This window comes from Carettochelys insculpta, chromosome 1 (genome assembly GCF_033958435.1).
Source record: "Carettochelys insculpta isolate YL-2023 chromosome 1, ASM3395843v1, whole genome shotgun sequence".
Classification (NCBI taxonomy): domain Eukaryota; kingdom Metazoa; phylum Chordata; order Testudines; family Carettochelyidae; genus Carettochelys; species Carettochelys insculpta.
Genome location: NC_134137.1, coordinates 38,664,833 through 38,677,828, shown reverse-complemented (window position 1 = coordinate 38,677,828; position 12,996 = coordinate 38,664,833). Strand labels below are relative to the sequence as shown.

At 49.3% G+C, this 12,996-nt stretch overlaps 1 protein-coding gene across 1 annotated transcript in view; it reads right to left on the bottom strand.

The window, feature by feature from the left end:
- DYNC2H1 (dynein cytoplasmic 2 heavy chain 1) overlaps positions 1 to 12,996 on the bottom strand; it is a 346,899-nt gene that overhangs the window by 108,527 nt on the left and 225,376 nt on the right. Inside the window, exons 74-75 of the mRNA XM_074984721.1 lie at positions 12,086 to 12,217; positions 11,315 to 11,387 (exon numbers count right to left, since the gene is read on the bottom strand). Coding sequence (XP_074840822.1) covers positions 11,315 to 11,387; positions 12,086 to 12,217 — 205 coding nt within the window. The remainder of the gene's footprint in view (positions 1 to 11,314; positions 11,388 to 12,085; positions 12,218 to 12,996) is intronic.

Below are 12,996 nucleotides of genomic sequence, written 5' to 3'. Positions count from 1 at the left end.
CCACAAGCCACATATGCAGGGAGAGGTGGACAGGGCCAGACTGTACCCCGGGCAGTAGTGTGGGAGTGACATCCTACTCATCTCTTCCTTTCTATCTGTACAGCTGCACTGTCAGAGGGCTGGGAGAGTCCCATTTCCTCCATCATCCTGGACAACCCACCGGAGGTGGTAGAAAGAGCCCAGGCACCCCAGCCACCAGCACCAGAGAAGCCCAAAGACAGAAGGCATGGAAGCAGTTGGGGGATGGTGTTGCCAGCCACTGCCAGGCCCGGGTTGCAGGGCAGCGCTTCCACCTGGAGGAGGCAGACATGTCTTGACAGCAGATGACTTGGGTGGAGCTCATGGGCAATCTGAGAGACATGATGGTTGTCCAAAGGGAGCACCTATTCTACCTGGCCCGCCTGGTACCTATGCCCCAATATCTCCCCTGCTGCCTCCCCTGCCAAGCCTGACTCCACCAAAGCCCTTCCATGGCCTTAACTCCCTGTGCTTCTCACCTCATCCCCTGCCCACTGGGAACCCCTAAGCTGATACCTACAGGGCTCGTGGCCATTCACCCCATATCCTAGACTCATGTCCCTCTTCCCAAGCCCCCCATGTACATAGTTTGCTCCGGCTGCCCACTGTAAATAGTTGCGTTCACCATTGGTAAAAAGCACAGTCAAGAGTTTTTGTTGAAGTTTATTTTTGCACCATCCCTCTGTACCATGCTCATTGTGGGGGGACAGGGAGGGATGTATGTTTGTGTGTGAGGTGTTGGGGGGAATGGTGAGGGGTGTATGTGTGTGGGGGCCTGCACGGGGTGGCTATAGGTGGGTGTCACTAGAGCCCATTGGAAAAGAACTCCTGGAGTGCCTCCCTGATGGGGACTCCATCCCAGTGTGCCTGGCAATGTGAGGCAGTGGCCAGCTGCTCATAACTGGGGCTGGACTTGGCCACCCACCCCTGCATGAATGCCTTGCCCTTGCCCTCCACCATATTGTGGAGGATGAAGCAAGTGCCCACCACCTCAGGGACATTCTGCAGGCTAACCTCCAGCTGTGTGAGGAAGCACCACCACTGGCTCTTCAGGGCCAAAAGGCCTGCTCCAACCTGTTGTTCACCTGGTTGAGGCGGGTGTTAAATGCCTCCTGGGTAGGGTTGGGGTGATCTATATAGGACCTCATCAGCCAGGGTTGCAGGAGGTAGGTGGCATCCACCACTATGCACAAGGTCACGGTGATGCCCCCAGCCTGGAGCTCCCACTGGGGATGTATGTCCCTGCCTCCATGTGGCGACAGAGCCTGGAGTTCCGGAACACATGGGTGCCATGTGTCCAGCCCACCCAACCCACATAGACATCCATGAACCAACTCTTGCTGTCCACCAGTGCCTGGAGCACTACCAACTGGTATCCCTTTTGGCAGATGTAGCTGTTGGTGCTGTGCGTCCTGTCCAGGGCACTGAAACAATGCAGGAAGCTGAACATGGTGAACCCTGTGACGGCCACATCCACATCCCCCACATAGACAACCCTGTGGAGCATCCATTGATGGCATGGATGACATGCTTGGGAAGGAGGGTGTGCATTCTCGGGAGAGTGTGCCCGGTCCCCTTCCACCATGTCCCCATCCCAGTCCCCTTCTCCCATGCCTCCAGCTGCCAAAGGTCCCCCTTGCCCTAGGGACCCCTCCCTCTCCTTGTGGTGGGTGAATGACCTTGCCCACCCCAAATTGGTGCCCCATCAACCAGTGGCTGTCCAGGGTGGCCAGCTTCCATATGGCAATTTCAACCTTCTTTTGAGGGGGAGGGTGGAGCCACATGCAGGTGTCCTGGTGTCTCAGGGCAGAGGCGAGCCAGTGGCAGAGCTCCTGGAAGGTCCACCTAGTCATTCTAAAGTTCTGGACCAAACTGGCATCATCCCAGCCCTGCATCACCAGGCATTCCTACTAGTCTGTGCTGCTGGGATAGCTCCAGATGTGCTGGAGCACTCAGGATGCTGGATGCCAAGTGGGGAAGGGGAGGGCTCGAGGACGCAGCAAGGGGTTTGCCCTCAGGAGGAGGAGGAGGAGGGCAGCTGTGACCACATTGGCCAGATGGCTTACCATGGCACGCAGGAATGCCAGCTTCAGCACAAGAAGCTGCTGATTGGGATCCACCCGCCTGTGTGATGGTCATTGGATCACTGAACAGGCTCTGTGATGCTCATGGCAGCTCTTCAGGCCTCATGGTGTTTAGGGTGGGGGGTGTTTGTGAGGGGCCCTTTAAGGCAGTGGCTGACTGTGGGCCTGGGAAGGGCTTGTCAGCCATGTGACCCTGTCCGTGGCATCTCTTGCACTGCTCTTTAGAAAGAGTGCCTGTGGGTGTGTGGACGTTCTCTTTCAAAAGGGTGGAAAGGTCATTCGAAAGAGCAGATTGCAGGCTTGATCTGACACACTTTTGAAAGGCAATCTTTTGGATGGTATCTTCCTAAAGTTTACCCTTTGAAAAACCCGCTGCAGTGCAGCTATAGCTTCATAGGCCAACAACTTAGAGAAAATTAGTGAATTTCTCTGCAGGAACACAGAGGGTTGCTTTTCAAAAAGGTCAACTGTTTTTCATTCCTTGCTTTCCAACAACATACACCACCGCTTTTTGATTTATCAGTCATGCAAAAGTCCACCTGATAGGTCCAAATGGTTGAATACATATTTTTCCTGTTTGTTAACACCAAATGTCACAGCATGAATTCTTACTCTAGATGTATTGCCAGCTCCCTGGAGATTGGCATCAATGGGATTTAGGGTTAGATTCTAGGGTTCCTCAGAACTGCAGTGTATGGTCAATGAGCAAGGCAAAGACTATTAGCCCAATTATTTTCAGAGCTTGGAGGAAATTCCAAGGGAATTTTGCTAGGACTGATCACTCATTCACCAGGTGAGAAGGATATTTTACATCCACGACACAACTATGCTCAGAAAACAATACCCACACAGGTTTCTCCGTGACCCTGTCAGCAAGTAAAAGACATGGTTGAGGTTGTGTAGATGCGGAGTCCAGGACAGTGTTTTCAATAGATAACTTGAATTGTGAGATGGAGGTACTGAGAGATCCCCATCTGTCTGTGGAGGAGGGAGGTAAGCCAGGCACAGAGCTCCAGGAAGGCGACTTCCACATTTCAAAGTTCTGGAGCTGTTCTGTTGGCTTCAGACTCTCCAGATCATCATTTTGTTGTGGTGAGTGGGCTTGTGTGTTCCATTGAACCAGAACAATACCATCGGGACTCTCATACTCCCGGCAGGGTCACCCATGGAGGAAAGGTCAAGGAGGAGGGTTCAGACAAAGAATGATCCTAAAAGTCGTCAATGACGCAAGAGGTGGAGGACAGAAAGAATACCACTACAATGGCTGTGAAGGCGATGAAGGCTGTGGTGTATGAGAGACTCCCAGTCATCATGGATCCCATTCCATTGGAACTGAGCTGTCTATCCATCAGGCATCATGTGGTGGCTCCAGTGCAATAGTCCCTCCATGTTCAAAGAATCCACAAACAGTTGTCTTCCTCTGAGTACCACTCTCCTAAACTAATACCCTATGGAGACCAGTGAATGGTGAAGGGAGCATGATTATGACATCTGGAAGCTTTCAGGAATGGAACAGTATGTAGATGGTGGATGTACACATCAGTTGTTCCATTTCAAGAACTGAAGTGGTAGAATAGCCTGGCTGTTGCATCCACAACTGACCAGACTGATTTAGGATCCATTCTGCTCAATCCACACAAAGAGAGGGGCTAGAAAAGATGCCCTAAACATAGTCCACCTCAATCCCTTGAGAAGATAACCGTGTCCAGGGGGTTCACCTCTATCCAGTCAAAATCAAAAGGTAAACTTTGGAACGTGGAATATTTGAACTCTAATGGACAACCCAGACTGTTGGTGACCCAAAAGACACATGGCAATTATAGCCTGTGAGCTGTGACAATTTGACACTGATACACCTGCCCTGGCAGGAACGCATAGACCAGAAGGACAGCAAACAGAAGGCGGCGGAGGGTACACCTTTTTCTGGAAAGGAACCTAAAAGAAGAAAAATGAATTCATGGAGTAGGATTTGCCATCAAAAATGAACTGACAAAGATACTACCTGAAGTCCCTGTCAACATAAATGAGAGTCTCATGACTGTCCACTTGAAGCTTTCCAAAAATCAACAGGCAGCTATCAGTGCTTATGTACCAAATTTAGATGCCGAAGATGATGGTGGTCCCGTTAGCGTACTAAGCACCAGGTCCAAGCTCCACAAAGGTGGAAGCGGTTTCCGAGGGGGGTACAGGTTTACCAGCCCCTTCGGGAACCTGGTACCCATGGGATGGGCAAACACCGTGTGCCCTTCCTCTTCATGTCTGAAAGCCAAAATAGCGGCAAGGTGGACCTTTAACGAGGATAGGGAGAGTCCTCCTCTCTTGAGGTCCAGTAAATACTCTAATATTACAGGTATAGGCACAGCAAGGTGGGCTAACTGTTTGGTAGAACACCATGCAGTGAAGCGAGTCCATTTCTGCTTGTAGGTCTTCCTGGTGGAAGTCCTCCTGCTACTTTCTAGGATTGTTGCACTTCCTCCGTACATGTGCTCTCTAGGGAGCTGAGCCATGGATTAACCATGCCTGTAGTCGTAGGCCTCGGGGGTGTGGATGCACTATGGACCCCTGAGCTTGCGTGAGCAGATCTGGCGCCACCGGGAGGGGCATCCGTGGACGGTCCGACCTGCGCAGGAGTAAGGGGAACCATTGCTGTCGATCCCACGTTGGGACTACTAGGATCATTCGGGCTCCCTCTCTCCTGGCTTTCTGCAAGACTTTGTGGATAAGCACTGTGGGAGGAAATGCGTAAAGCAGGGGGCCCCTCCACGAGATCACGAATGTGTCCCCCAGGGACCCCCGTCCCAGTCCTGCCCTGGAGCAGTATCGTGGGCACTTCTTGTTGTGTTGAGTGGCAAACAGGTCTATCTGGAGAAAACCCCATGCGTGAAAGATCGGTCGTAGCAGATCAGAACGGATCTGCCACTCGTGCGTGAGTACGAAGCGCCTGCTGAGCTGGTCTGCCTTCACATTGTGAGCACCTGGTAAGTACGAGGCTTTTAAGGTTATATTGTTGGTGATGCACCAGTTCCACAATCGGACTGCTTCTGCAAATAAGGCACGGGACCGAGCTCCTCCTTGCCGATTTATATAAAACATGGTGGAGGTATTGTCTGTACTGATCCCGACGACTTTGCCTTGTATATGGTCTCGAAAATGTCTGCAGGCGTTGAACACTGCTCTGTGCTCCAGTATATTTATGTGCAGTGACTGTTCCGTGGAGGACCACAGTCCTTGCGTCACCTCTTCGCCCATGTGTGCTCCCCACCCTATGTGGGAGGCGTCTGTAGTGAGGAAAACCGATATCTGTGGTTGGTGAAAGGGCACCCCTGTTAGCATGTTCTTGGGGTTCACCCACCATTGCAGGGATCTGCGCGCCTCTGTTGTGGGCGACACCACCCTGTGAACGGTATGTGCTGCCGGTTTGTAGACGCTCACCAGCCAGTGCTGCATGCTGCGCACGTGTAACCTGGCGTTTTGTACTACAAACGTCGCTGCGGCCATGTGGCCCAGCAACTGTAAGCACGTCAGAACAGGCACCGTAGGGCTGAAGGTGATGACCTGCACGAGGGAACCGATGGCTCGAAAGCGTGTCTTTGGTAGATAAACCCTTGCTGTGATAGAATTTATGCGTGCCCCTATGAACTCTATGTCCTGTGTGGGGTCTATCTTTGCTTTTGCCAGATTGATGACCAGGCCCAGCGAAGACAACGTGCCTGCTGTGACGCGTATCATGCGAAGTACCTCCTCCTTCGAGGCCCTTTTCAGTAGGCAGTCGTCCAGATATGGGAATATAAACACCCCATGTCTGTGCAGGTAGGCTGACACCACTGCCAAGGTCTTGGTGAAGACTCTGGGCGCCGAGGAGAGGCCAAACGGCAGAACCTTATATTGAAAATGTTCTTTGCCTACCATAAACCGGAGAAAGTGTCTGTGAGCTGGGTGGATAGTTATGTGGAAATACGCGTCCTGTAAGTCGAGGGCTGCGAACCAATCTCCATCGTCCAGTGCCGTAAGTATAGAGGCGACTGTAATCATCCGAAAGCGTTGCTTGCGCAGGTACCGGTTGAGGCCCCAAAGATCTAGGATGGGCCTCCAGCCTCCTGTCTTTTTTTCCGTGAGGAAATATCTGGAGTAGAACCCTTTCCCTTGAAGTTGCTCCGGCACTCTTTCCACTGCTCCTATGAGTATGAGATGGTCTACCTCCTGCTTGAGTCTTGCTTCGTGGGAGGCATCCTTTAGGTGGGGCCTGGGTGGAGGTCGTGGCGGTGGGAGCGACTGGAAGGGGATCACGTACCCCGTGGCTATGATCTCCAGTACCCATTTGTCTGTGGTGATCCTTTGCCACTGGTCGTAGAATGGTCGGAGGCGATGGTGGAATAATAGCTTCGGATGACATTGCGCGATGGTAGTGATGGTGCAGCCCTGGATCTGTGTGTCAAACTTGTGGCCTTTGGCCCTGCCCCGAGGACGCACGGCTCTGTTGGGAACGTCGCCTGGGAGTTCTGTATTGCTGGTGCTGTTGATGTTGCCCTTGCTTGTAACCCCTGTGGTACTGGGGACGCTGTGGTTGATACTGGTAACGTCTTTGCTGAGGGTAATACTTTTTCTTCCTGTATGGAGGGGTGTAAATCCCCAAGGTCCTAAGAGTAGCTCTTGAATCTTTACTGGAATGAAGGACCGAGTCGGTTGATTCAGCAAACAGCTTCTGCGTGTCAAAGGGGAGATCGACGATCTTCGCCTGCAAGTCCCTCGGGATACCCGATGTTTGGAGCCAGGACTCCCTGCGCATGACTACTGCCGTAGCTGTTGAGCATGCTGCTGTGTCCGCTACGTCTAGGGCGATCTGAACTCCCATCCTCGAGGCTGCGTAGCCTTCCTGCACGATGGCCTTGAGCACCGGTTTCTCGTCCTCTGGAAGCGAGTCCATGAGGGAAGTCAGCCTGGAGTAGTTGTCAAAATTATGGTTCGCTAGATGTGCTGCGTAATTCGCCATTCTCAACAGTAGGGTAGAGGAGGAGTAGACCTTTCTGCCGAACAACTCTAGTTTCTTGGCAACTTTGTCCGTTCCCCCTGTCTTGTACTGAGAAGTTTTCGACCTCTGTTGAGACGATTCCACCACCAGAGAATTTGGTTGCGGGTGGCTGAACAGGAACTCCATGCCCTTCGCCAGGACGAAGTACTTCTTATCCGCTCGCTTGTTTACAGGCGGAGTGGACGCAGGGGTCTGCCATATTGTGGTGGCGGACTCCATGATTGCTTCATCAAGCGGAATAGCTATTTTGGAAGAGGACGGAGGTCTCAGGTTTTTAAGGAGCTTATGGTGTTTCTCCCGCACCTCTGCTGTTTGGATGCCTTGCGTGAAGGCCACCCTTTTAAACAGCTCTTGGAACTGTTTGAGATCGTCCAGAGGATGGACGTCCCCTGGGGCCGTGGCCTCGTCAGGGGAAGATAGCGAGGAACCGCTAGGGTAAGCCTCTCTGGACCCCTCTGGGTCCTGTTGACGGTGATACATCCTCTCGCTAGATACTTGCGAGGGAAAATCTCGGGGTTCCAGAATCAACTTCCCCTGAGATATCTGCATTTCCGTCCCCGTCCGCGATTGCCCTCGGGGATATTGAACCGTCTGGGGGGATCTCTCCCTGGGAGTATGCCTATGGTGTCTATGCCCAGCGTGACAGGGGCGACCATGGCAACACGGGCACTGCTCCTGAGATGGGGACCTGGACCACTCTCGAGGCGCATACCCCCTGCGCCCGGGAGAGCGAGATTGTCTGGATAATTGAGATACTGGAGAGACTGACTTTTGGTAGTACTCCAAAGGTTCAAAGCCCAAAAAGGGTGAAGGTGGTCTGAGCCATGGGGAGGCTGGCTATAGGAACGGGGATGGGGGCTCAGGATAGGCTGGGGGTGACCCCTGCCTTCTTGTTGGGGTCTGCAGCATGAGCGGAGGGCTCAGAGCAAGCAGCCCTGCAGCCCTGTCTGGAGAACGGCTGCGGTGCCGGGTTTTCTGTGCTGCCCTTCCCCTCCCCTGCGGGGCTGGCTCCGCCCCCTTTCGCGTCGGGGATCCGGCCCCGTTGTCTGCGCCGCGCTTGGCATGCTCCGCTGCGGTGCCGTGCAGGTGGTCTCCCCTGGTGCCTGAAGGCCGCGTGCCTGCGTGCTCTGCACCACCGGTTAACTGGTCATCGGTGCCGCTGCCTGCGGCGCCGCCGGTTCCGGTGCTTGCCTGGCCGCCGCCCTGCCTGTGGTGTGGGGCGGCTGTTTGATTATCGGAGGCTCAGCCTCTGCCACGTGCGTCTCCGCACCGCCGCCGCTGAGCTGTAACTGCAGCTGGAGGCTATGCGCTCCACCCATCCCGCTCGCTGTGGCTGCCGGCAGGGATCGGGTTGGTGAGAGCTTCCTCCGTTTTTGCGCTGACGGGGTGAGGGAGGCAGCTTTCCTTTTATGGGCCCCTGCGGGTCCCTCCTGCTGCGGCCACTCCGGCACGTCTGGCTGGAGGGCCTTGTCGAAGAGCAGCATTTTGAGCCACATCTCCCTGTCCTTCCTTGCTCTGGCTGTGAGCTTAGCGCAGAAGGAACATTTCTGGGTGACATGAGATTCCCCAAGGCACCTTATAAACTGATTGTGCCCGTCGGAGGCCGGCATCGCTTCGCGACATGACTCACACTTTTTGAATCCTGAAGAGGACATTATGGTGAGTCTTTGAGATGTTAATAGGGTACTTAGCACCTTCTCTGTGCCTGTTCCCCTCTCTGACTCAGCCTGCCACGGCAGGAGGCCTAATGGCCCTACGTCCCTGGGCCTCCGGTGCTCCACTTGTTACTAAGACTGGAAGCTTTACTCCTTCCCTTTTTTTTTTTTTTTTTTCCTGTTTGGAAAACAATAACAAGCTAACAATCTAAAAGACTGAAAAAGAAACTCAAACACTTTAAGAACGTTAAATATGCTGACTCTGGCCGTAGCCTGAGCGGATTCCGTCTGCAGCCGATGGCAGTTAAAGAGGAACTGGCGGGGACCGGATCGCACACGTGGCCGGGAGCGTGCAAGGGAGCGGCGCGCGCTGGCGCATGCACGGTCTGGCAGAAACTGCTGGAAAGATCCGACCTGCGGCGCCGGGGCGAGCCCGACACCTAACGTGGAGCACCCACGGGGACACTCGTAGAAGAACAACTGCTCTTAATCTGATAGCCCCACTTTTTGTCCCTGCAATTAGCCAGGCCCCACAGATCCAGAAGTGATGAGATGTGCTCCCTTGACAATGGTAGGCATGAGGTGATGGGGGAAGGCAGAGGAGGCCTATGGAGCCTCATTACCTAATAAATAAATGTGTTAGTCTTTAAGATCCTAAGGAATGCTTGGGTTTTTTTTTGTAACTGCCTATGTAAAAATATGTAAAAAAATGGCTCCTCTTGCTACTTTGGTTGCTCACCCCCTGGACTACAACATATATCATATTCACACGTCTGAGGCCTAGTCTAAACCTAAACCTTAGGTTGACCTAAGATCACTCAATTTTGGAAAATTAAAGTTATAAGAAAACATGAAACAATAAAACCAACACAAAATCAGCCTGCTTCCCCCTCCAAAGAAACTGCAGAAGGATCTGAAGAAGTGGGTTTGTCCCATGAAAGCTCATCACCGAATAAATCATTTTGTTAGTCTTTAAAGTGCTATATTTCTGATGCTTTGTTTTGTTGGAGTACAGACTAACACAGCTACCTCTCCATTACTGCAGAAGTACAGTACAGTCAACTATTTCATATCTGGCAGCCCGGGGACCAGAAGGTTGACAGCTATTCAAATATTCTGGATAAGAGACAGCTATACCTAGCAATGCATAACACCACAGAAAAACAAGATTAGGTATTAAGAAACAAACAAAAATGTATGCAGAGTACTCTATTTACCAACAACAATAGTATTGTACACTGTAAACATATAGGCCATGTCTATATGGCCGTTTAGCACAGCTCTGCTGCTCTCAGCTCTGTGCTAATTACAGTTCCAGAAATTGCAAATGGAGGACCATTTGCAAACTCGCACGACCAATTAGCATAGCTGAGCAAGATTCCATTGTTGGCAGGGTGGGTGCCAGCAGTACAGAGGCCGTGTGGGTGTGCCTCTGTCAGCTAACCCCCACTCTGTTGCCATTCCCTTATGTTGGAAGGACATAACAAATCAGTTTCCACAGTGATCTATTTTGGGACCGGTTCTATTCAACATCAACATCAAAAATTTAGATACTGGCGTAGAGAGTATGCTTGTTAAGTTTGCAGAGGATACCAAGCTGGGAGAGGTTGCAACTGCTTTGGAAGATAGGGTGAGAATTCAAAATGATCTGGACAAACTGGAGAAATGGTCTGAAGTAAACAGAATGAAGTTTTATAAGAACAAATGTAAAGTACTCCACTTAGGAAGGAATAATCAGCTTTATATTTATAAAATGTGAAGCACCTGTCTAGGAAGGAGTACTGTGGAAAGTGATTTAGGGGTCATAGTGGACCACAAACTAAATATGAGTCAGCAGCGTGATGCTGTTGCAGAAAAAATCCAACATCATTCTGCGATGCATTAAACAGGAGTGTTGAGAGCAAGACACAGGAAGTCATTCTTCTGTTCTGTTCTGCACTGATTAGACCTCATATGGAGTATTGCGTCCAATTCTGGGCCCCACATTTCAAGAAAGAGGTAGTGAAAATGGAGACAGTCCAGAGAAGAGCAAACAGGAATGATTAAAGGTCTAGAGAACATGAGCTATGAGGGAAGGCTGAAAGAACTGGGCTTGTTTACTCTAGAAAAGAGAAGACTTAGAGGGGACATGACAGCAGTTTTCAAGTACCTTAGAGAGGGTTACAATGAGGAAGACGAAAAATTGTTCTGCTTGGCCTCTGAGGATAGGATGAGGAGCAAGGGGCTTAAACTGCAGCAAGGAAGTTTTAGATTGGACATTAGGAAAAACTTCCTAACTGTCAAGGTAGTTAAACACTGGAATAAATTGCCTAGGGAGGTTGTGGAATCTCTGTCAATTGAGGTATGTAAGAGCAGGTTAGATAGACATCAATTGGACATGGTCCAGATGGTGCTTGGTCCTGCCATGGGAGCAGGGGACTGGACTCGATGACTTCTGAAGTTCTAGTCCCTTCCAGTTCTAGAGTTCTATGAGTCTATATCCTATTGAACTCTTACTTTCCAAGATTCAAGACGAACATCACACTTACCCAGGGCTTTACAAGCAAAAAGGGCCATTGAACTCTGAAGTCTGTCCGGTCTGACAGCCTGGACCACAAGGACCTTTAGATAAAGTATACCCAGTAAGAGTCAAGTACATTAGAAGAGCAGTACATAGTAACATTTTTAAACCTCAATAGCAGGGTTATAATAATAAAGAAAAATAAAATCCTTCAGGAGAAGAGGATAGAGACTTCTTCAAATAACTGAATTTTATATGTTTTTTTCCAGAACAAGTTTATTGACTTTTGGTATATAATTCTAAATCACCTAGAAGCACTATTTGAATTAAAAGATAAACAGCTAACATAACTATTCCTTTGGGATGCAATTCATCCATCGGACAGTTACAGATGCACTACCCACAACCTAAATTCTCCAGGAAAGCCACCACCAGGAGTTTTGAAAATACTCATGGAACTGTGGAGAGACCAAAGGGAGGGACAGTATATTGTATTTGGTTATTTTCAAGAGTAAAAGTGAGGAAGTACCTGTGTGCCAAGTGGATAGTAACATGAAAATTTGCGTCTTGAAATTAAAAACTGAAAATCACTTTCCCTGCATCAGTGCCAGAATATGTAGACAGAGTGACCAGCCTGAAGTTTTGTTTCTGTAAATATCTGTTCAGACATCTAAGGTCTAAAATTTTAATCAATAATTATTATTAAATTAGGATTAGACCTCAATCTCTTATGAAGTAGAACTGAGTTTCAGAACAGAGGTAGAATTATTTTTAAAATAATTCAATATTAAAATGTTACCTGTTGGAATAGAGTGATATTTTTTGCAATAATGGATGGAAAATCTTGTTCACATGTAGAGCTCTGAGAGAAAGTACGCCATAGATCTGAATCTTCAAAACGGAGTGTCTGATATAGAGCTGGGAGAGCAATCTACAAAGCAAACAGTGCACATTTAACAATAAAAAATAGATACAACTTATAGCCAGCCTTACAGTTTCTGTATTATTATTTTTTTTTTAAATCTTTTTGGTTCCTTTCCGTTCCTTCATCCTGACTCCTTTCCATCACATATGGCTAATTTGTTTTGCCCAGTGCATCAACTCTTCTCTGTCCTAACTGCTCCCATATCCCACTCTCCACCACTGCTTTTGGTCCCTACAGAAGGGACGAACTGAAAAATAACCAACAATGAAATATTACAGTTATAGGAATTTGAAGCTATTTAATTTCTCTCCTTCATGAACTCCCAGCCCTTCTCTTCTCTGGTGAGCTTTACACCCTAGGAGAGTAGCTCTAAAGCAGTACTTCAGAGATTGTTCTCTTTATTTTGTTCCTTTTAGCAGTGGAACATAGACTGTCATAACAGGAATAAGACCAAGAAAATATTGGAATTTAAAATTCATATGGAGCTATCTGACCACTAGGGACCTCAAAAAGACCTTTAAATGTGTGCATGAAAACTTAATCTAGATATTCAATTTATGCATGTAAAATTGCAGGTAGTAGTTTTTAGGCTATTTATGAAAATGCATCCTAGAAATTTTATGTCAAAAAAGCAAATAATTTCTCTCTCTCATAGTAGTTATTTCTTATAACCATAAATAATAACTTTGAAATGAACACATATTATACTGTGTGTTTGGAACAGGTATAGAACAGGTAATAAATAGATCTTAACTAATTTTGAATACAGTTTAAATAATTAAAAC